At 36.1% G+C, this 22,833-nt stretch overlaps 4 protein-coding genes across 14 annotated transcripts; 1 reads left to right on the forward strand and 3 right to left on the reverse strand.

Annotated features, from left to right (window-relative positions):
• Positions 1–1,232: 1,232 nt before the first annotated feature.
• LOC111781393 (cell division cycle protein 48 homolog) lies at positions 1,233–6,700 on the reverse strand. The gene is made up of 9 exons (XM_023661951.2): positions 6,533–6,700; positions 6,208–6,373; positions 4,735–4,963; positions 3,265–4,031; positions 2,943–3,164; positions 2,783–2,854; positions 2,419–2,700; positions 1,935–2,294; positions 1,233–1,863 (listed from the first exon to the last, which is right to left on the reverse strand). Exons 1-9 carry the CDS (start codon positions 6,559–6,561, stop codon positions 1,573–1,575), a joined length of 2,418 nt encoding a protein of 805 aa, XP_023517719.2. The 5' UTR covers positions 6,562–6,700; the 3' UTR covers positions 1,233–1,572.
• A 1,150-nt stretch (positions 6,701–7,850) lies between these two features.
• LOC111781313 (transcription initiation factor TFIID subunit 8) lies at positions 7,851–11,119 on the reverse strand. 7 transcript variants are annotated; one of them, XR_015414581.1, is made up of 3 exons: positions 9,364–11,118; positions 8,871–8,992; positions 7,851–8,186 (listed from the first exon to the last, which is right to left on the reverse strand). XR_015414581.1 is itself a non-coding variant. In XM_023661830.2 (2 exons), the coding sequence occupies exon 1, from the start codon at positions 10,477–10,479 to the stop codon at positions 9,400–9,402; it is 1,080 nt and encodes a 359-aa protein (XP_023517598.2). In that variant the 5' UTR covers positions 10,480–11,118; the 3' UTR covers positions 8,270–8,992; positions 9,364–9,399. The 7 variants fall into 7 exon arrangements, 4 of the variants coding, with proteins under 4 accessions (XP_023517598.2, XP_023517601.2, XP_023517599.2 ...); XR_015414579.1 differs by having other exon boundaries at positions 7,851–8,254; XR_015414580.1 differs by lacking the exon at positions 7,851–8,186 and adding an exon at positions 8,270–8,775.
• Positions 11,120–11,990: 871 nt separating this feature from the next.
• LOC111781314 (thylakoid lumenal 15.0 kDa protein 2, chloroplastic) lies at positions 11,991–16,022 on the forward strand. 5 transcript variants are annotated; one of them, XM_023661835.2, is made up of 7 exons: positions 11,993–12,289; positions 12,500–12,603; positions 12,723–12,813; positions 13,142–13,210; positions 13,287–13,396; positions 13,663–13,772; positions 15,715–16,022. In XM_023661835.2, exons 1-6 carry the CDS (start codon positions 12,073–12,075, stop codon positions 13,753–13,755), a joined length of 684 nt encoding a protein of 227 aa, XP_023517603.2. In that variant the 5' UTR covers positions 11,993–12,072; the 3' UTR covers positions 13,756–13,772; positions 15,715–16,022. The 5 variants fall into 5 exon arrangements, with proteins under 5 accessions (XP_086975993.1, XP_023517603.2, XP_086975992.1 ...); XM_087119866.1 differs by lacking the exon at positions 15,715–16,022 and adding an exon at positions 14,749–15,619; XM_087119865.1 differs by lacking the exon at positions 15,715–16,022 and adding an exon at positions 13,885–13,969.
• A 1,717-nt stretch (positions 16,023–17,739) lies between these two features.
• Positions 17,740–19,887, reverse strand: LOC111781120 (heavy metal-associated isoprenylated plant protein 3). The gene is made up of 5 exons (XM_023661560.2): positions 19,743–19,887; positions 19,452–19,587; positions 18,826–19,118; positions 18,577–18,655; positions 17,740–18,474 (listed from the first exon to the last, which is right to left on the reverse strand). Exons 1-5 carry the CDS (start codon positions 19,749–19,751, stop codon positions 18,032–18,034), a joined length of 960 nt encoding a protein of 319 aa, XP_023517328.2. The 5' UTR covers positions 19,752–19,887; the 3' UTR covers positions 17,740–18,031.
• Positions 19,888–22,833: the final 2,946 nt, after the last annotated feature.

Genomic DNA, 22,833 nt, shown 5'->3' on the forward strand with positions numbered 1-22,833 from the left:
GAGGCTCACAATACTTTTATTCGACATTTGAGGATGCTATTGACATGACTAAGTTTGTAATTTGTCAACGATGTCTAAACGAGAGAGATTCAAATCTATAACATTTTGATCGAGAGCGTAAGATTTATAATTGCAGAGCTAAATTTCATATATTTTTTGAAAGTAAAAAAAAATAATAATAATAAAAAGAAAATAAGAGAATTGGGGTATCCAAGAGAAGAAAAGGAAGGGAAATGAATAGAAGAAAAGGTGGGATGATGATATGATGTGGATCCCATCAACCATCAACCATCATCCATCATCCATCACCATAATGAATGATAAGGCAAATGGTATATGACATGATTTGATGTGTATGTCTTACTACCATTACTACCATTATGCTACTCTCTTAGTCATTTTCTTTCTTTCTTTCTTTCTATCTTTCTACCACTATTCTTTTTTTTTTTGCAAAGGGGCCCTTTCATGTCTATGTAATTTCATTTTGGACATAAAAAGCGAGGGTTATAACTCCATTTCATTCACACGCCAATCATTAAGTTGACTCGCTCCCCAAGTTACAAATATGAATCCAAAACATCCCACATTTACCCTTAATTTCTCAATCTTTTTTGCTCCCAAATATGGGTGACATAATCTTTTCACTATTTCTATTAGACCCTCGAGTTTTTGGCATTTTGAATCTTTCCGTTTTTTTTCTTCTCCTTTTTGGTCCTTGCCTTGTCACTTTCAATCTACTTCACCCTTTTCGCTTTCGGTAAGGAGACATGTCTTTGTTAGCATTGTCCTAGAAATACTATTCATAGATGTTTTTTTAATATTTTTCTCTAACTAGTAGTTTGTACCAATCATGTATGTGGTGAGATATGTGTAAAATTTGTCTTTGTGTTATAAGATTTTTGGGGGTTTGCAACTTTTGAACCGTATAATAAAAAAGGATACGGACATGAGATAAAAATATGATATAACAAACTAAAAATGTCACAAACATTCAAAAAAGTTTGATGTATAACACCCTTGAAATATTGTCTTTCTGTCTTTCTTTACGATTAAAAAGCGTTGCCTAACAAGTGAAGCCATGGTTTCGGCTTGTATGACTAGCATTTGAATCATATTTTTTGTGTTGTGCTAACAAGCATTCGGTTAAATACACATTCAACATGAGTATGAACATTACCCAAACCATTGATCTTTTAAGTACGAACGAGAAAGAACAGTACGACAAAAAAATATATGCACTATTGGCAAACCTCCCTCTGGAGGGATAGAAAAGCCGCAAGGGAGTTAAGATTTCAAAGAAATTGAGTAGTGTGCTCAAACAGCAATCTTATGGAGTTCTAATAAAGTAACCATTATAAAGCAGTAATAGCAAGTAAACCAGCTCAAAGTCTACATTATAGGCACGTATCACTACCCAAGGGGAGTGCCCTGAAGCCACGAATGGGACCAAACAGCCCTCCAACTCTAGGCTCCTCCTCCCCCGACAGATAATTTATATGGGAAACGGACACAGATTTGCAGTATAAGAAGAAGAAACGTTCTAGTTCTAAACTTACATGACACATGAAAAACCTAGTTGTAAAGATCATCGTCATCAGCCCCGCCCGCCGAGGCTGCAAACGGGTCGGCTGCTGCAGTTCCAGAAGTGTTTTCTGAGAATCTGAACTCAGAACCAAACCCTCTTGACTGCTGCAGTGTTTGAGCAAATGCCTGGTATTTACGGATATCAGCATCACTCACACTTCTACGAGCGAACCTCATCGACTCCTCGAAATGAGCAGCTTTAATCTCTGCCACCTCGTCTTCTACATCTTCTTCCATGGCCTCAGGATTATCTCTTCTCCTCCTCTCCCTCTCAATATCCTGCAACACAGAAAATATTTAAATGTGTGCACAACTGAAAATATGATAGGATTCGAAGTGCAGGATTTTACTTTCTCAATATTCTCTCTGATAGCATATTTGCAAGCACGCTGGCAGATTTCTGTAATATCAGCACCACTAAAGCCCTGAGTGTACTTAGCTAGGGCTCTAAGGTCTACATCTTTTGATATTGGAGACTTCCTCAAACAAGCCTTGAAAATTTGGTGACGAGAATCCTCGTCGGGAAGAGGAATATAAATCAATTGATCGAGACGTCCTGGACGAAGAAGTGCAGGATCTATAATATCTGGTCTGTTGGTAGCTCCAATTATGAAGACAGTCTTCTTTGCTGACATTCCGTCCATTTCAGTAAGGAGTTGGTTCAGAACTCGATCGGCAGCGCCTCCAGCATCTCCCACGCTGCTGCCTCTCTGCAGATAGTTTAGTCCAAAAAGGTTATAAAAGATTTGCAAAACTTAATTTTACACAGTTCTCTATCAGGTTGACTTACACAACAATAATGTTGAATAGTTACATGAGTATGGGAATACGAACCTGAGTGGCAATAGAGTCGAGCTCGTCAAAGAACAGAACACAAGGTGCAGACTGGCGCGCCTTGTCAAAAATTTCCCGAACATTGGCCTCACTTTCTCCAAACCACATAGTAAGCAATTCAGGACCCTTGACACTGATGAAGTTGGCCTGGCATTCATTTGCAATAGCTTTGGCCAGAAGAGTTTTACCACATCCTGGAGGGCCATAGAAAAGAACTCCCTTTGATGGTGACATTCCAAATTTCTCGAACTTCTCGGGATGTTCCACTGGATATTGTACAGTCTAATTGAGAAACAGAACAAAATTAGATCATGAATGAATTTTCTCCAAACTAAGAAGATCATTCATCAGGAGCATGACTTACCTCTTGAAGTTCCCTCTTGACATTCTCAAGACCTCCGATATCTTGCCAGCTGACATTGGGCACTTCGACGACCTGACAAAAGAAAATTAAATCAACACACAGTATCGCACCAACGAATGCTAAAACGCAAGCTGCAGTTAATGCCACCACGAGCACTTACAGTTTCACGAAGAGCAGAAGGATTACTCGTCCCAAGAGCAGTCTGGAAGTGCTCATTTGTAACTGCCATTGAGTTAAGAATTTCGGCATCTATTGTTTCATCTTCTAAATCAATCACATCCATCTTCTCTCTAATGCATTGAAGTGCAGCCTCAGTACAAAGAGCTGCCAAGTCAGCTCCAACATACCCATGTGTATCCTTGGAGATTCTTTCTAAGTCAACCTGCAATATCCAACATAAGAAAATGAGTGAACTCCTTTGACGATGTTGCAACCGACAAGCAAAGGCAATTAGAAAGAAGTATACACAATTGAAATCTTACATCTTCAGCAAGCTTCATATTCTTGGTATGGATACGAAGAACCTCAAGGCGCCCAACTTCATCAGGCACTCCAATATCGATTTCCCTGTCAAACCTTCCAAATCGCCTCAAGGCTGGATCGATGCTGTTTGGACGATTTGTAGCTCCAATAACAATGACATGGGCACGAGATTTTAACCCATCCATAAGTGTCAGTAGCTGAGAAACAATCCTTCTCTCGACTTCTCCATGAGTCTTTTCTCGCTTAGGAGCAATTGAATCAATCTCATCAATAAAGATAATAGATGGAGCATTCTTTTCTGCCTCCTCAAAAGCTTTCCTAAGATTACTTTCACTTTCTCCAGCTAACTTCGACATAATCTCTGGTCCATTGATACAGAAAAAGAAAGCCCCAGTTTCATTAGCTACAGCTCGGGCAATCAAGGTCTTTCCAGATCCAGGGGGTCCATAAAGCAGAATTCCCTTAGGTGGCTTTACTCCAATGGATTTAAAAAGCTGTGGATGTCTCAGTGGCAGTTCCACCAATTCACGGATTTGTGCCATTTGTTTTCTAACACCACCAACGTCATCATAACCAACCTCATCTAACCTATCTTCATCCTCTCTTCTCACAGGCTCCCCTTCACAGAAGATTTCAGTGTCGGGAGCAACCACACAATACTCAGGAGGATCAGTTTCAATAACCTTGAACTCCACACTTCTCATTCCTCCCCTCACAAGGAAGAGATCACCCTTCCTCACTGGGCGATAGGCCTCCAAGAAATAAGCTGCATGATATGAACAATATAAGAACTAAGAAATATGCAAACTTCAGTGTATTAAAAAAAAATCTATGCTTAAATGTGACCAAATGTTATACGTATGAAAAGTTATCTACCTTTGTCGAAGATCTATCTAAAGCTATGTACCAAAGACATGCAAATACATACATATTATTAATTAGGAAAGTGCATTAAAAGTTTTGAAAATCAAAGAAAACCATAACAGGTACCGTCAAGTAGTTGAACCCGTTTCAATTAAAATATGTAAAAGAGAAAAGACACATTTGGATGCAAACAGAGGATAGGGGAAGACAAAATTGCTTTACACCAAATTTTAAATGTATAAAGGAACTTGTTCAAGATTTTCAAAAATAGTGATAAACACACATAAAAAAATAGTGATAAACAAGCTGCTTCCCGGCAATGCACTGTACGCCAATGATATACATACTTAAGATAAACGAAAAGCACATGAGCGGACTGCAATATCAAGTATCACAAGTCACAACATTCCATAAACCAAATAACTAAAAATGATGGAAAAGGTAATGTATGAGCATATTCTAAAAAGTCAATTGAAAAAAAAACACTTGGTCAATCATGTAATAAATTGGGAAAGGGGAAGGATCAAATGAACTTGCCAGAAATTAAAACAAACAAGAAGCAAAAGACAAATCAACGGAAAGAAATAGGTAGGATAGAATCTCACGTTTTAAGTATGCATCAAAAAGATTCCCAGTGACACCTTCAATAGTGTCATCTACTGGAAGAATGTGTACCCGCTTTCCATATTTCACATCAGCACACTGATGCACGGAGACAACATCTCCAAGCCTCACCCGAAGGTTGCTTCTCACAACCTTGTTCATTCTTATTTTTGGTTCATCACATGTGTCATCAGCAAGAGCGATGCAGATTGTATCCCTCCTTTTCTTCCCCTGAACTCCAGAAGGAAGACAAAAGTTACAGTTACAAACAAAATATTGCATGCCATTCAAGAACGTTCTCAAGCTGTGAGTATGAGAAAGCAACATTTTTTTTCCCAGGAAGAAGTTCCTAAGATCCCGAAATGGACAAGAGTAAAAGGGAAGGAAGCGAAGTCCATCCCCTTCCAAGAACAAAGGAGATCTTAAAATACTATCTAATTGGGTGGAACCAGAAAAAAAAAAAAAAGGAAGATAATTCTAGAAGTCTTTTGTTCCAATTAGAAGCTAGGGAAAAAGAAACCCAAAGGACTGATTTTAGACGGTTCCGTTTTTGCAGAACAAAAATCATGTACGAACACGTTAGATAACGGTTTAATAAAGCTGTTTTTTGTTAGCATGCTCACTAATGATTTGTTTTACCAAAATAATAGCAATAATGAAGTTACTATTTCTTCCTAAATTACAAATTTGCTCCGTGTACAATAACATTGACTTCATAAGTCGTCCAATCAGAATCAGTTTCCAAAAGAAAACAGAAAACTATCCTCAGAACAATTTTGCACTCAGCCACAAGATTCTCATCCAAAAAAAAAAAAAACCTGGAATTCTCACTAAAAAGTCCACAATTCCTCCTGACCAAATTTCAAAAACAATATTTCAAGATCTGGCAATGATGTACATAGCAGACAAAATTGTTTAAGTAGTCTTCTGAGCAGAAATGGAGAGTTGTGGTAACTTATTACTAAAAACTTCAGAATAGCACAGGTTAATGAAACTCGTCTTCTAGGCTTCCAATAACTTCTATAAATCTCAAACTCACAACTTGCAAATCAACACACAAGCTACATAAACTTCTATAACTATTCATTTCTATGGTATAACCACAAGCTATGTAAACCCAACCCAAACTTCATAACAACCACAAAGTCCACAATATTAAACTTTCCGAACTCAAAAAGAAAAGACCGCCTAGAAGAACAAATGACGCCCTCTACTCCAAAAATCAAAACGCACTCAATTCACGAACCCGAGATACCAAATGGAACCACTAGTTAATCTAAAATTATGAAATTTTATTTTTTTCAAAACACACACACACACACACAATCCAAAAAGGGAAGAGCAAACCTCCCCGATCCTACAAAATTCAGCAACATCACTTAGGGCAAAACATTTTTAAAAACCTAGCTCAATGAACAAATAACGTCCAGGAAATGATAAACAACTGATACATAAAAGCGAGAATAAAATCATACCTTGATCAAGATCGTATCGCCACGGAAGAGTTGAAGCTTCTCCATAGTATCAGGGTGAAGCGCAACCACCGAGTTGTCATCATTGACGGCCTCATCGACAATAAGCCGGTTCGCGGCTTTCTTGCGCTCTAGAATCGCAGTACTAAAATCTCTCTTGGAACCCTTACTGGAAGAAAGAAAGAAAGAAAAAAAAAAAAACGCATTGACAGCATAATCAGGCAACAAACGCACAATCAGAGCAGAAATTACTCATCGGAAAAACACGAAATGAAGAAGATGAAGAAGAATTGAAATTGGGATCTAGGAAATTGGGGAGAGAGCTTACGAGTCGGAGGATTCAGCTTGATTCGCCATGTCGATGGCCAAACAGAAGACAAGAGGCGGCTGAGTTGTGCAGAGACAACAAAATCAGAGGAGAAATGGCGATAGGAAGTATATGGAGAGATCTGAGTATAGAGAGGTTGGGATATGATATTTATGCCATTGGTTGCTCCTTTTCTTGTTAAGAAAGAAAAGGTTCGTTGTTCTTTTCCTTTTTCTTTTTATTCTTTTATTATTATTATTATTATTATTTTACTTCTTACTTAGTTCTAGAATATTTAATTTCATCCTTAATAAAAATAAATAAATAAATAAATAAATAAATAATAATAATAAGACATTTATACCTTATATCAATTGGTCGAATGCTCGAATCTTTCACTCACATGAACATAACTCGCGTTCTATCAAGAGGGTAGATACTTGAATCTTTCATTCGTTATACTGCACGAACGTAATTCACCTTCAAAATGTCAAATGCTCGAATCTTTCACTCGGCGTTACTACATTACCACAACTCGTTTTCTATTAAAAGGTCAAATGCTTGAATCTTTCACTCAACATATTACTCGGACATAACTGTACAATTTTACAATATCGACTAGAGAAGTAGATGTTTAAATTTAATCCCATTTAAATATTTTTTTAAAACTCGTTTTACTTTTTTATTATTATTATTATTTAATTGCATTTCATGCTTTTGTGAAGAAAAATAGGAGAGCATTTTGTGAAGAAAAAAAAAATGTTTTTTTTTTTTTTTTTTTTTTTTTTAACTACCAACGTATATCAACACGAAGGCGACTCAACGTTTTTCTCATTGCTTTGACTTTCGAATCTCTAGAATTATCCATTAATATAATTATAAATAATATTTATTCTTATTTATTTATTTTCTTCTCAGATAAATCCAGAATGTTCTATCATGAGAGGGCACACTCTCCAATGCAGCCCATGATATAGTCTTGACAGTTCAAATAATAACAACGATAAAAATGAAGATTAGGGAAATAAAAACTTACAATTCAATAATAATTAGATTAATTAATTAATCTATGTTCGAGTCAACTTACATTTCTAGAAGGTTACCAATACTCTAGCTATCGGGTCAGTCCGGATCAAATTTCATATACACTTTCTAGATATAAAATTTCGAAGTTCATGTTGAGACAATAGTTTGCCCTAAATATTCCATTTAAATTAAAATTTTAGTTCATTTAGTTCATATAGTTCAAGGATTCAAATGTTTGGTTATGAATGATGATACCCATTGTACACCGATCTAATGAGAAAATATGCACAAATTTCGAAAACAAAAAACCAAATAGCTAACCATACAATTTCTATTTGTCATCTGAACGTGCACACAAGCCACATATATATGAACGAGTTTATAAGGAAAAATCTAAATAAAACTGGCAGACAATCTGAGGAAACTAAAATTAACTGTTAATCAGGCTTGACTCAAAAGGGACTCGGATCAAAATATTTCCCATTGAAACTTAACAAGGTCGATGTATGGGGATTGGACAACAAGGCATAACTTAAATTTCTGTTTTTCGGAAGGATCGACAAGCATGTCGCAAAGGGTCAGCTCGGAAACCATTTTGTAGCATGACATTCCAATGCTTAATTTATCAAAAAGCCTCCAAGAAAGTAGTCTGGGTATATAAAGCAAGGATGTTTGCTCTAAGAAGACGCAACTTCCTTCCAGCAGACTGAAGGGGATCTAAATAACACAGCAGAAAGCAACATAAAAAGGAAAAACTCCATAGACACAACTTTGAACCTTGTCTCTCAAATCCTATCCTTATCCAACTCCACAAAATCGAACATTAAACGGGTCGATCAATAATTCACCTTCCAGACAACATTGAGGGAGAAAACAAACACATTATTTGAGCATTACAGTTGAAAGAACAATAATAAAACACAGGAATATGCAGAGATCTTACAGTACTAAAACAGCTATAACTCATTTTGGCTCGTTCTTGCCCCTCCTTTTGCTTAACAGATATGATAAAAGTAAAGTGTCCACCTATCTAAATTCATTCATGATGCAGGTCTAAGGTGGCGTTGTTTTATTTTATATCTGTGAGCGTTCTTACTAACTTGCACGCATCTCGACTGTTCTCTCGAGACAAATCATGGTTACAACATCCAAACTAGGTTCTGATATCTTTTTAGCTGCAGCTTAATGTTTTACTCTCAAGGACAAATCATACCATTCAGAAACGTTCAGTAGGTTTCCTAGGGAAGATCAGGTTTGGTAAATCTAAGTCATAAAAAGCATAAATCAAATCTGAAAGCAGTAAAGTAGAGAAATAGTAACCTTCAAATCATACCTGTGCCATGAAGAAAAAACTAAAGGAGAATTTGGTCCTGCAGTTCAAGCAGGTTAATCAGAGGACAAGAAGAGAGCACCAATCCAGAAGCTGCAAAGAATGGCCACCTTTCAGTACTTTACCTGCAAAAAGAAATCCGTTAGTTTCATGGTTTCATTAAGCTTGAATTCAACATCCTCCTTTCTTGTATGCATTTTATAATGCAAAAAGGGAAATTGGACTTTGACTACAGAGTGCACAAACCAAGGAGCCAAAAGATTCAATATCACAACTCAATAACAGAACAAACAGTTGAAAACACAATGTGAGAGATGAAAAGAGACACGAGACTGAGACCGAGACCTTCTCGATAAAATTTTCACAAGCATTTGCATCTCTGAAAAAATCCTGAGTAGAAATATAAGGAACTCAATGTAAATTACAAGAATGGCCGTACTACAAGGAAGATATGCTGTTAACTAAAGCAACAATTGCACCAGCTAATACCAAATACCTAGATTAAATTACTAACGCCAGTCAATATATTTATTCACAACTGATTGAGTTCTTGCGGGTTCTCCATAGATTTCCTAAGAATGTATTCAGCTCTTCGTTTCCTATCATCCCTTTCATCATACCGTCCAACCAAGACTGTTGTTCTACTAATTCCTTTCTTTTGAATGTTCAAATCCAAAGAATCACCAAGAAGCTTCTTCCCAGTTTTGAACTTAAATTGAACAGGATGCCTAATAGTGGGAAGATCCTTCTTCTCACCCTCTTCGTCGTCATAAAAGCCACTGCCTTTAACAGCTTCTATGACTGGAGCAAATGCCTCTAACACAGAACCACCGTCATCAAACACATGATCTGAATGTTTAAGAGGCGATTTGGCCACGGAAACAGCATCCTTCCTCGGTTGTAATTCTGAATCATGGGATGTGTTACTATTCAAAATAGGTAATTCTTCCTCTATGTTGCCAGTATCAACAACCAACCGCTGCTGCAGACTTAAAAATGACTTCTCTGCCTTTCTCCTCTGCTTTGCTTGCTCGATCTTGTCGGTGCGAGGGTCCGTTGTTCTCTTATTCCACACTGGCGTATAAATGTAAGTGTGGGGATCAGGAAAAGCAGGTAGCCAATTGGGTATATGTTTACTAGGAGGTGTTTCCCTCATTTGAATGAAACTCGGCAGCACGTTGCAGTTCTTAATAATAGGAAACTGCGGCACTGGCTGAGCAAATGGAATCTCTTGCACCGAATACATATACTCCAAAATTTCTTGAATTGAACGTGAACCTGCAAGACAACGGCTAACCTCAGCATCTTGACTAGACCCAAGTGCTTCTAAATCTTTAAGTCCTCTAACAATGTCAAACACATTACACTCAGTTCTTCCAGCTAAGTTAGAATAGAAATTCGCCATCTTTCCCACGTTACTAAGATACACTATTACAATTTCCGCCAGCGTGTCCAAAGCAGACTCCTTCGATCCCTGAAATCCCAGACTCTGGCATATTTGTGCTGCTGCAATCTTCGACGCCGCTCGCCCAAAATCATCAGCTCCAGCTCTTCTAAAACGATCCACCTGATTTTCAATCTCTCTCGTAAATTTCCCACCTCCATGGCTCATATTCAAATTCTCGAGTCATTTATGGCTTTCACTGGGCCTGCGTGATTCACCCCATTACTAAGCACTAAAATCAAACAACTTCCAATCAAACGTCATATCAGAAAAGTAACCGCTCTCATCTGGCCTATTAATACCAAATGGGGGGAAAAAACGCGCTCGAAATTCAAAATTGAAAGAGCAGGCCAGCAGTTCCTTGAAAGTCCGCGGGGGAGAAAAGGATTCCCTCCCTCTGAGACCCGTAATTGCAGAGACTTCAAAACGAAACCGAAAGAAGCAGGTCTATCGAAAATTCAAAATGACGAACCAGCAAGCCTGAAGAAACTCACAAAATTAGCCAAGAAAAGCACAGATTCCCCCGAGCTTTCCAACAAGTGATATGGAATCTTCGATCAACACAGATACTTCAAAGCCGAGAAGACTCCAGGATGGAACAACAAAATTAAAACCCTAAGAAGAAGATCGTTAGGGTTTACAGGAAGTCAGCGAGATGGAGGGAATCCAAGAATTCAAACGAAAATGAAAAAAAGAAATTTGACGGAGGAAAATGGATAAACCCCGGCAAGACCCTTGGAAATAGAGATCGATGAGGAAAGAAAATTTTTGAAGAGGAAAAAAAAAAAAAAAAAAACCAGAGAATGAGAAAACGAGATCGATGAATAACCGAGCTGTGATGATGCATGTATTTATATAGCGTCGAAGAAACTTTTTTTTTTTTTTTTTCCAGAGTTTTGTCTGATTTATTTCCATTTTGGGCCTCCCGTGTGGGCCTTGGAAAGCCCACTCAGCTCTCTTCCGTCTTAGTTCACAATTAATTTTTATTACAATTTCTTAAATAATAGAAATAATTTTAATCGAGAAGATTAATAAAAATATTTTTTATATTAAAAAAATTAACAAAAAACCAAACTAATTTTAAGCATTAAAAATATAAGAACTAAATTTAAATATTAAAAAATTAAAATACATGACCAAAATATATTTAATTTTTTTATGGGAACTAGAAAAAAAATTTAGTAGCGCTTTCTGTAGGCCTCGTGTCTATCTCTTCGGGGAAATTCGCCCCCCTTCCAGGCCTAGCGTCTTTACTGGCAATCTACCCCGTGTCTACCCCCTTCGGAGAATAGCTTCCTCGCTGGCAGATCGCCCGCCGCTTGGCTTGATACCATTTGTTAACACCCTAGGCCCACCGCTGGGAGATATTGTGTCCTCTTTGAGCATTCCCTCAAGGCTTTAAAACGCGTCTGCTAGGGAAAGGTTTCTACACCGTTACAAGGGCGTTTCATTCTCCTCCTCAACCAATGTGAAATGTCACGGTTATCTAAGGGGGGGGGGACAACGATAAAATCCCGAAAATGAAGTATATATATATATATATATATAGCTATGTTAAAATTTAGTTTATGATAAATTTATTTTTCTAATAATATAATAAAATAGAAATTTTGAGCATTTTGTAATAAATTAAATTAGTGTTGACATTATTTTATTTGCAAATTAAATCATCTCTTTCTCCATCTTCTGTTTCTAGAACACTTAAGTCTATCCAAAATCTATGGCACAAACACAGCAACGAGCATCCAGAAAAGTTCAATAATGGCGTTTATGCATCTTCGTCATCTTCTTCTTCCGTCGCCGTCTCTCTCATTCTCGAAAGCTTCACCGTCGGTTTCCAGATCATTATCTTGCTTGTCTCCGCCATCATTTCCGTCCAAAAAATCAACTGATTACAGCAATTGGCTTCTTCGTTTTCCCCAAAAATCTCTGAGTTTCGCGCTTTCTGGAGCTCTCGCGCTCGGAATAGCTATCTCTGGTAATCATTCATTTTTGCAAGTTATCGTAGTTAAGATGAATAAAGAATGTTGAGTTCTGTGAAAGAATGTTGAGTTCTGTGAGCTGTTTCGGGATTCATTGTTTAGATTATGAAATTAGGTCGGACATTATGATGGAATTGTCTCTACCTTGTTATAGAAAGTTTGGATTTAATCGATGCTAACAGTAATTCAGTGAGCGTGCCTCGTAGGAGTTGGATTTGCGGACGCTATAGTTGGGGTTAACAAACCAGAATTGCTTCCCAAGGAGTTCACCTCTGTCATTGATGTTGCTGGATTTCTATCTGATGGTCAGGTGTGGTTGCTTTGCTTCATCATTTTTTTTTCTTCTTTTTGTTGTGTTCTTTGATGTATTTTTTGTGCATTTGATCTTCATCATGTGGCCATTGCTGTTTCTGATTTTTCTATGAACAGGAAATTAGGCTGAAACAAGAAATTGCTGACATTGAGAAGGATACTGGTTATAAGTTGCGAGTTTTGGCCCAAAATTATCCTGTGACACCAGGTTTGTTCTATGTTTTATCGTCTTCATCTTTCAGCAACTTGTATCAGGAATCAAAACACGTTCCTATTGTCTTCCAGACTTCTGCTACTCCCACGCTTCAATCAGCAGATAATTGAATTGCTCAGTTTTAATGTTGAGGACTTCATCACTAAATCTATTAAAATACATTGACTGAATCTTACTAGAAAATTGTATGTGTAAGCGTAACTTCAATTTATTAATGCTTCATAAACTTTGAATGTTTCTCACACACACACATATGTCAAGCTTCTTGAGCTATGATTTCCAATCTAATCCGCAGAAACAATCAATGTAATGCTTTTCACAGGGTTGGCGATCAAAGATTTCTGGCAAGTGGATGATAGAACAATTGTGTTTGTTGCCGATCCTACATTTGGTATGCACAATGTTAGGACACTTTCCTCCCCATATGTCTTTGATGACAATGACATTCTATTGATATCTTCATGCAGGTAACATATTGAACTTCAACGTCGGAGCATCTGTCGATTTGGACATTCCACGGAGCTTTTGGAGCCGTTTGGCTGGAAAGTATGGAAACATATTTTATTGGAAAGAGAAGGTAACGTCTCCGATGGATATTGTTGAACACAACTCTTTATTAACACTAATAAAATTAACGCTAATAAAAAAGAGATCGAAACTACTGCACTCTGTGCTTTAGATTTCTTGGGAATTTCTTGGGATGAAAACCTTGGTAGGTTGGAGGAATATTTATAGTAGAAGCTAAACAATTTATTCCTAGAATATGGTTGTGAGTTTTTTCTATGTTCACTAAAATATGGTCATAATCAGCATCTCATATTGTCAATCTGGTGACTTAAACAGGGTGAAGATGCGTCTATTGAATCAGCTGTCATTGCAATATCTAATTGCTTGAAAGAACCAGTTGGGCCAAATAACTGTTCTGAGATAAAATAACAGCATCAAACAATTTTGTAAGTATTTCAAACTAGATTTGGATGTTCTGCCAATGTTGCATTATATATAGCCTTGTCTTGCTGCAATTTGCATGTCTTACATGAAACCCTGTTCTTTTCCCTTTTCAAGAATGTGGTGTAAGTCTATTACTTGCGAAAAGAGCACTGGCAATAGTGATAAAGAAAAGATATAAAGGAATTTGATTCATTGCGTAGACATTTGTATCTCAGCTGTGTAGAAACCAAGAGAAAAAAATGGAGGTGCAACTTTTTAGTTGCCTGATAGCTGGTTATGATATGAACACTACTAGGTGCACCTGATAGCTGATTGTAAGCTGTTAGATGAACACTACTCTCCACAATGATATGATATTATCTAATTTGAGCATAAGCTTTTATGACTTTGCTTTAGGCTTTCTCCAAAAGGCCTCATTCTGAAAATAGTATTCCTTGATTATTTGCTTTGGGCTTCCCCAAAAGGCCTCATCCCAATGAAAATAGTGTTCCTGGATTATAAACGCAAATTAGCCGATGTGGGACTTTCATCATTCAACACCTCCCCTCGAACAAAGTACGCCTCTCCTTAATCGAGGTTCAACTCCTTTTTCTTTTGGAGTCCTTTGTTCGATGTTTGAGGATTTACCAATCTATTGGCACAACTAAGTTTAGGGCATGGCTCTGATACCATGTTAGATGAACACGACTCTCCAAAATGATATGATATTGTCCACTTTAAACATAAGCTCTCGTGGCTTTGCTTTGGGCTTCCCCAAAAGGCCTCGTCCCAATAGAGATAGTATTACCTGATTATAAACCCATGATCATTTCCTAAATGAGCGGATGTGGAACTTTCATCATCAAGGGACTATTTTAGAGCTCCCTTCTATTGGAATCCATATTCTTCCTTTCCCAGCTCACAATAGCCTTAAGAATATAGGGTCAGACAAGAAATCCAAATTAATGACAATCTCTTTCTCATCACCATCCGCTGCAGATACAACAAAATGGCCTTCTTCTATGTCTTTTGGCATCAAACTGCCTCTTCGAATTCTTCAGTCAAACGTTTGGGTTTCGGTTCTTTAGATTGCAGTAGGGAGAGGCTCATTTGGAGCGTAGCGATGAATAACCTATCTGTTGTAGCAGGAAGCGAAAGCGAGATTGATCGCTCTCATACCTCCATAAACAAAAATAAACAAAGAGACACAAAGATTCACGTGGTGCGGAAAGAATAAATTCCCCTATATCCATGGGTGGTAGTCCACCACAATAACAGAAGTGTTTACAAGTGCATATCTCACACTCTCACACTATGAAGTCTCACTCACAAAGTTCCTCCCAATTGCCTATAGCTAAATACAAAATGACACTAACTCTATATCTCATAACAATGCTAGACAAATGTTTACTAACTCTATATCTCATAATAATGCTAGACAAATGTTTTTATACATAGCAATATTAATCCTATATGAATGAAGATTATTCGTGTACCGATATGGGAGAATGTATCAATATGGGAGATGAACCAAATGAATCCAATAGTTACATGAATCGAAGGAGGAAAAATACCAAAAGTATTCATGAACCAAATCTTCATGACAGTTCTCAACCGTATCAATATTTCCCTTTTGTTCCACTATTTGATGTGGTAAACAAATGTTATTGTGAACTTTACGCTTCGGATAGAGCCGAAAGAGAGTTGGGAGAAGGTTTGTATCTCGTTGGTATGTACATCAGAAATTGCACTGAAGCTTACGAAAATGTATTGTGAATTAAATTGAGTCGGGTTGGTCATGTAAATGTAAACCCAATTCAAATAATTTTGCTATGTGAAGCTTTAAATTCAGTTTATAATTCGTCTTCAACTTTGTTTTCATTGAATCTAGAATAATCTCGAATTAACTTATGCACATTGAACATCATAATAATCTAAATTAACACTATTTTCTTTTAAACGTAGGAAAATCATGATTAGGATAGCAGATCCTAAAACTATGAAACTTGAATATTGAAAAATCTACATTGATCGGGAGAGCAATAAGGTAACTATATTCTTGACCAAGTCAAAAGATAGATCCCCTCCCATCACTTTCTTTCGATTTTTTATATGAACTTAGAATTTGAACGAGATTGTATCAAATGAGTCATGTAAGGCGTTCTCATGCATAGCCATGTTTTCCTTGTACTTTTTAATTTGTTTATTTTTATTGTTTGCATTAGAATGACGGTATTCATACTACGCTTCTTTAAGGGAAGAGATTTTCAATAGCCCGTCTCAAACTATTGATTGTCAATTCATCCGGCTGCTTGTTCTTTGGTCAATGAATTACTGATCACTAAGTGTTGTTTCGGGAAATATAGGTTTTGAAACGCTTATAAATTCGTGAGTTTCCACTTTTAAAAAATTTTGGACAACATCTTCGTTCTCTACCAACTTGAGTTAATTAAAAATAAATGGTCAGTGATTCAAATTTTCTCCACTTATAATTTAATTAAAAAAAAAATTATACCATCTAATTTAAAAACTACCCTCACGCATAATTCTCTCTTTTTATAATTTTTAAAATTTTCAAACGGCTAATTTAATCAAAATTATTTTAATAAAATATATTGGAAAAAGAAATAAAATCAAACCCATACAATCACCACGTAGGGTTTGAATTATGAACTACAACCATTATTAAAAAGACTAGGAAGTAAAATATTCATCCGAATTTCAAATGAAATATTCATATATTGACGAAGATAACCATAACCAAAATATTAAAATTGTATAAACTAAAATAAATTATTACGAGATATTAAAATAAATACTAATAATGGCCACTATAACTTATTTGTTATAAATTAAAATGGATTTTATAAATTTAATGCACATTTAATGGTAACAGTGAAATAACAAGAAATTGTTTAAAAACAGAAATATAAAAATTAAGTGCGAAAGACTTTGGGATTTAAGACTAAAATATAATTGTAAGATTGTTTGAATTTTGGACCAAAAAACTTAAAAATTATCAATGTAAACTGGAATTAAATCTATGACTATTTGGTTTTTAGTCTTTTATTTTTAAAAATTATGTTTTAATATGCTATTGTTTTAAAATAGATAACTAAATAATAAAATTTATAGCTGAAAATAGTACTTACAAATTTAATTTTTTTTAAAAAAATACCAAATGGTTTTTAAACAAGATATGTTGGAAGGATGAATCGCTCTCGAAAAGCAATCTATTGATTCTCTCCCAATTGGTTGGACCGTAGGTGTGATGATTTACTTCACAGGCGAGGTTTCTGGTTCAAGTCCAGAATAGAAGAAGCATCTGACTCCTTCATGTATGCCCCACTTAGCTCGGGGGGATATAGCTTAGTTGGTAGAGCTCCGCTCTTGCAATTGGGTCATTGCGATTACGAGTTGGATGTCTAATTGTCCAGACGGTAATGATAGTATCTTGTACTTGAACCGGTGGCTTACTTTTTCTAAGTAATAGGGAAGAGAACCAAAATATGCCACTGAAAGACTCTACTAAGACAAAGATGGGCCGTCAAGAACGTAGAGAAGGTAAGATAGACAGTTGGTCAGATCTAGTATGAATTGTCGTAAGATATAAAAATAATATGTATTTCATGTTGAGAATTGTTGGAAAGTCCCGCTAACTAAGTAAATTATCATGAGTTTATAAATAAAAAGTGAGTTTATGCTCAAAGTAGACAATATCATCTATTGTGAAGGGTCGTGATTTCTAACCTAGTATCAAAATCATGTATTTAACAATATCATACCATGGTAGATAGTCGTGATTTTTAGTAATAATCACGTCGTTTTTAGATTTTTTTTTTTTTTTTTTTTTTTTTATCCTTGATATGTGTCAATGCATGATAATTTCTAAACTATGCTCACCTTGAGTTGGAAACCATAGCTTAAATCTTATCTTGAACCAAAAAAGTATAAAACAATTTAATCTATAATAAATGTGGGCAAAAATCATTTTAAGGAAAATCTTATACTGATCTCTATTATTATGTCGGTTATTTGAACCGAACAAAAAGTACACTAAAATAATGAAAAAAAGAACGACCAACTCCCCCAATGAATTGAATTGGACTAACTAGCCGCAGCAGATCGGCCGGGATGCCGGCCGGCATACCAGAATAGAACAGAAATCAAAAAACGATTTACCTAATTCTTCTTCTTCTTCTTCTTCTTCTTTTTTCTAAGATTTTAATTCATTTACAGCGTATGTATTACGTCAGGCTATAGCAGATGGATGTCTGTGCACTCACATGACGGAGCAAGCATTTGGATTCTCGTCGCTGAACATCTGAGGCGCGTGAGAGTTGTCGTACATCGCGTAACCTTGGTTAACGTAATTCTGGTTTGTGTAATAGCTGCTGGAATTTGCGAAGCCGTGGACTGGATAACTCGTCTGAGCATCCATGGCGTGACCGCCATAGTAAAATGCTGAAGGCGGATATGAGTAACCGCTGTACTCCATCTTGCTCGTCTCCATTTTTGCGCCACCGCCGTCTCCTCCGCTGGAGACGACTTTTGCAACCTTTTCTTTCTTGTCACCGGCAGCGGCGGTTGCTTCTTTCTTTGGAGGAACTACTTCGACGGACCTATTGAACTTGCCTTTGAGGTACGTTGCAAGGTCTTTTCCGTCCATGGTGCCTTTCACTGTGACCAGATCCTTTTGGCCGTCTATTGTAATTCCATTGACACCTATAAAATTTCAGAGACGTCGAGTTAGTACTTTCTATTATAGATTGTATAATCTCTTCCAATTGAAATTGATTTTTGAGTCGGAGTTAAATCTCTCTTCACCTTTGTATTTGATGACTGCCTTCCTAATCTTCTGAATGCAACCTTCGCAGTGTAATTGCATCTTCAAGACTACAGTACTCTGTTCCAGAAACAAATTGAAACGAAATTTAGTTGCTATTTCAAGTATTTGGTACTGAAATCGCTAGCGAATATAAAATTACTTCGAAAATATAACTGAAGATGGAGATGAGGCCAAGAAGCGCGTTCTAGAGAAACACGATGATTCATATTGAATATTTCTAGTATTACCTCTTTTGCCTTTTTGTCGTCTGCCTTTTTCTCTTCGGATTTCTTCTCGGCCTTTCCATCGGCCTTCTTCTCGGCTTTTTCGTCAGACTTCTTTTCTGACTTTCCGTCGGCCTTCTTCTCTGATTTTTCATCGGCCTTCTTATCGCCACCGCCATCTTTCTTAGGCTGAGGAGAGACGATCTCAACCTTCTTTTTGGTCTTCTTCTCCAGCTTCGATTTGATCGAGGCAGAGTCCACTTTACCAGTTACAGTTAGTTTATTGGATGCAGGATCGGCCTTCACATCACTCACACCTACAAACAAGGAGGAAATTCCTTCAATTAGTTAACCACTACACGAACAAAATTTGAAAAAGTTGAAACAAAACCTAATCCGAAATCACATTTGATCAAATCAACAAGAAAAAAAACATAAACAATCAAACTATGAAATCGCAGGAGGCTGAGATATTCCGGATCATTCGTTACTTCGTGATATACTTCGAGGCATCGTGGAGAACAAAATCGCCAAAGAAGAAAGCCGAGAAGAACAAAATCGTTTCCAGTACAGGTAGAGATGAAAAATTGGGGAAAAAAACACAAAAAACTCGGAAGAGATTCAAAATCGTTAAGTCAAACAATATTTACCTTCCAAATGCTTCACAGCGCGTTTCACTTTCTTAGCACAGCCATCGCAATGCATATCGATCTTAAAAACGACAGTGACAGAACCGTCGTCCTTCTTCTGACCGGCATCGCCGGCCTTCTTCACACCTTCAACTTTCTGAAACCAAAACAAAGACAGAAATTAAAGTCAAATCCACAACAATTACAACAAAACATCCTCCACAATCGGAAGCGTGCAACTGATGAACAAGAAATTGAAAGAGAAAACGAGGAAGAAGCATAAAGCGCATGAGACTCGGCTCTGTAACTAACCTCGCCCATTTGTTATGTGAAGTCTCTGAACTTCCCGTTGCTTGAAGTGTTGGGAAATAGGAAAAAACGCGTATTTATAGTAGCGTGGGATGTATGATGTGCCGTTCATGTACTTATGATGTTGAAATTGCCATGGTTATGATTATTATTATTATTTTATTTATTTTATTGGGCTTTGGCTTGGGTGCCGCTTGGCCATCAATTTAGACTCCGCGGCTATTTGACTCGTTGTTTGACTTGACCCACGTGTTAAATTATAAATAATACGATATATTAATTTCATATAAATTCGTTATCCAATTTTACTAAATTTCAAAATTTTAATTTAACCTTTTTAAATTAAAATTACAATTTTAGTATTTATTTATTAAAACATAATCTAATAATTAATTATTTCGTGTTTTCATTAGCTATTTAAATTAATACTATTTACATATTGTAAAAAAAAATTAATCTAATTATCATGATAGCTGTTTAATTTTTTAAAATTATGTCCAATTTTTAGCTAAATTCAAAAATCTAAATTTCAAAATTACAATATTATCCTTAAACTTTTATCGGTATTTTAAGATTACTCTTAGAGCAGAAAAAACGTTATAACTATTACAAATTTTTATGGAGGAAAATCTCTTATTAAAAATCAATAAAAAATATATATATAACTATATACTTAATTTTTATTTTTATGTATTTTCTTTTAAATGATTAATTTCCATTAAGATTCTACCGAATTATTTAAGTTTATTAAATAATTTAACATTAAATTTAAATTTTATACATTTATATTCTCAGTAACCATCTTAACAACAACATAATAATAAAAATAAATAATTAATTAAATAAAGCAATGAAGATGCGTGTGGGACAGGGACAAGACGCCTATCACATTTCTCAACCTGTCAAATGGGGTGAGTCCTAGCAGGAAAAACGAACACCTATATAATATATAATATATATATATATATATATATATGAATACGACTCTTTACGATAGTATGATAATATTGTCCACTTTAAGCGTAAGTGCTCATGGCTTTGCTTTGGGAAGCTCAAAAGGCCTCATAGCAATAAAGACAGTATTCCTTGATTATAAACCGATGATCATTCCCTAAATTAGCCGATGTGGGACTTTCATCCAACACCTCCCCTCAAACAAAGTATGTCTCCCCTTAATCGAGGCTCGACTCATTTTTCTTTTGGAGTTTTAGTCATTTTTTACTATGCCTTTGAGGAGCCTCAACTCCTTTTTCTTTTCGAGTCCTTTGTTGGGCATGATTCTGATACCATGTTAGACGAACATGATTATCCACAATGGTATGATATTGTTCACTTTGAGCATAAGCTCTTATGGCTTTGCTTTGGGCTTCCCAAAATGCATGACCCCAATGAAGATAGTATTCATTGATTATAAACTCATAATCATTCCATAAATTAGTTGATATGGGACTTTCAGTTGTGTTCGTCTAACAAAAATGATTCTATTGGTTGTATTTTTTTTATTTTTTTATTTTTTGCGTGTTTGGAATATTTCGATTTCATTTTTGGATTTAATCGAACTATCTAGCAATAAAATTTAAATTAATCTAATTTTTTAAATTTACATTTTAATAATAAAAGGAAATTTCTCTCGTGGAGACGGGACTAATTATTTAATAGAATAAAAGGTGTTTTCTTTGTGACATAAAATCTTTGTAGATTGCAAATATCTCTACGGATCAAACAAATTTAATTCTTGGACTCCACGTCATTTGTCGTTATTACCATAGTACCATCCAAATAAAAGTACTTTTTGTTTTCGTAAAAAATAAATAAAATAATAATTATTTCAAAAGCTATTTTCATGGGAGACCATAAAAATACCATATTAACATATAAGAACTTAGTTGGATACGACTCTCCACAATGATATGATATTGTCTACTTTGAGCATAATCTCTCGTGGCTTTGTTTTGAGCTTCTCCAAAAAGTCTCACACCAATGAAGAGAATATTATTTGATTATAAACTTATGATCATTTCCTAAATTAGTCGACGTGGGACTTTCATTATCCAACACTAAACTTGTAACACAATTAATTTCAACATTTTAAAGTCTTTTAAAAATAAGTGATAACCTCGATCAAAGTTCACTAGATTCGATTCAATTCATTTAAGCAAAGACCAATCATATGTCTAAATATTCAGCGGTTCATAGATAAAATGAAAGAAATTTCGTCCTAATTTCTTCGACGTGTAGAAAGTAAAAAGGGAGCATTGGTTGATTGATTTGGTTTGAAGGTTCCATATTGTTTCCCCTTTATTTGGATACAAATTCCATGAAGTTTCCTTCCCTAAGGGACCCTACCCATTGAGTCCAACTAAACCCAATAATGGAGATGGAACCCACATTCATAGGAACCCACCTTCATTCTCTTGACTTGGGTTTGGGTCTTCTATGCTTGTGCCTCACTCCATTTACTTGTCTTTTTTTATATTTTTATATTTTTTATTTTTTTTAGTTTTAGGTTGGTCACCATTAAAAATAAATCATTTTCGAACCGGTTTTATTTAGCATTAATCTATAAGGGAAGGGAGACTTGTGACAGTTCAAGCCCACCACTAACCGATATTGTCCTCTTTGGGCTTTCTGTTTCGCACATCCCCTCAAAGTTTTTAAAACGCGTCTGCTAGAAAGAGGTTTCCATGCCCTTATAAAAAATGCTTTGTTCTCCTCTCTAACCGAGGTGAGATCTCATAGTCCACCCTTATTTGGGGCCCAGCATCCTTGCTGGCACTTGTTCCTCTCTCCAATTGACGTGGGATCTCACAATCTACCCTTCTTTGGGGCCAGCATTCTCCCCGACACTCGTTCCTCTCTCCAATTGATGTGGGATCTTACAATCCACCCCTCTTTGGGGCCCAACGTCCTCACGGGCACTTGTTTCTCTCTCCAATTGACATGGGATCTCACAATCCACCATTTTTTGGGGCCCAACATCCTCGCTTGCACATCTTCCAGTGTTCACCTCCTTCGAAACTCAATAGGAAAAAACTAGGTATTTAATACCTCATCCAACCTCAAGTGTTATACAACGATCATCAGTGTTGGACTT

This window comes from Cucurbita pepo, chromosome 19 (assembly GCF_057944985.1).
Source record: "Cucurbita pepo subsp. pepo isolate OVF chromosome 19, ASM5794498v1, whole genome shotgun sequence".
In the NCBI taxonomy this organism is placed as follows: Eukaryota; Viridiplantae; Streptophyta; class Magnoliopsida; order Cucurbitales; family Cucurbitaceae; genus Cucurbita; species Cucurbita pepo.

Coding starts and splice junctions, on each gene's coding strand:
- LOC111781314 (XM_087119867.1), top strand. CDS start 12,073: ATGGCGTTTATGCATCTTCGTCATCTTCTTCTTCCGTCGCCGTCTCTC. Junction 12,290..12,499: donor GCTCGGAATAGCTATCTCTG/GTAATCATTCAT, acceptor CGTGCCTCGTAG/GAGTTGGATTTGCGGACGCT. Junction 12,604..12,722: donor GATTTCTATCTGATGGTCAG/GTGTGGTTGCTT, acceptor TTCTATGAACAG/GAAATTAGGCTGAAACAAGA.
- LOC111781393 (XM_023661951.2), bottom strand. CDS start 6,561: ATGGCGAATCAAGCTGAATCCTCCGACTC. Junction 6,374..6,532: donor CAAGCTGAATCCTCCGACTC/GTAAGCTCTCTC, acceptor TCTTTCTTCCAG/TAAGGGTTCCAAGAGAGATT. Junction 4,964..6,207: donor GCGATACGATCTTGATCAAG/GTATGATTTTAT, acceptor TCTGGAGTTCAG/GGGAAGAAAAGGAGGGATAC.
- LOC111781313 (XM_023661830.2), bottom strand. CDS start 10,479: ATGAGCCATGGAGGTGGGAAATTTACGAGAGAGATTGAAAATCAGGTG.
- LOC111781120 (XM_023661560.2), bottom strand. Junction 19,119..19,451: donor CGCTGTGAAGCATTTGGAAG/GTAAATATTGTT, acceptor CCTTGTTTGTAG/GTGTGAGTGATGTGAAGGCC. Junction 18,656..18,825: donor ACGACAAAAAGGCAAAAGAG/GTAATACTAGAA, acceptor TTTCTGGAACAG/AGTACTGTAGTCTTGAAGAT.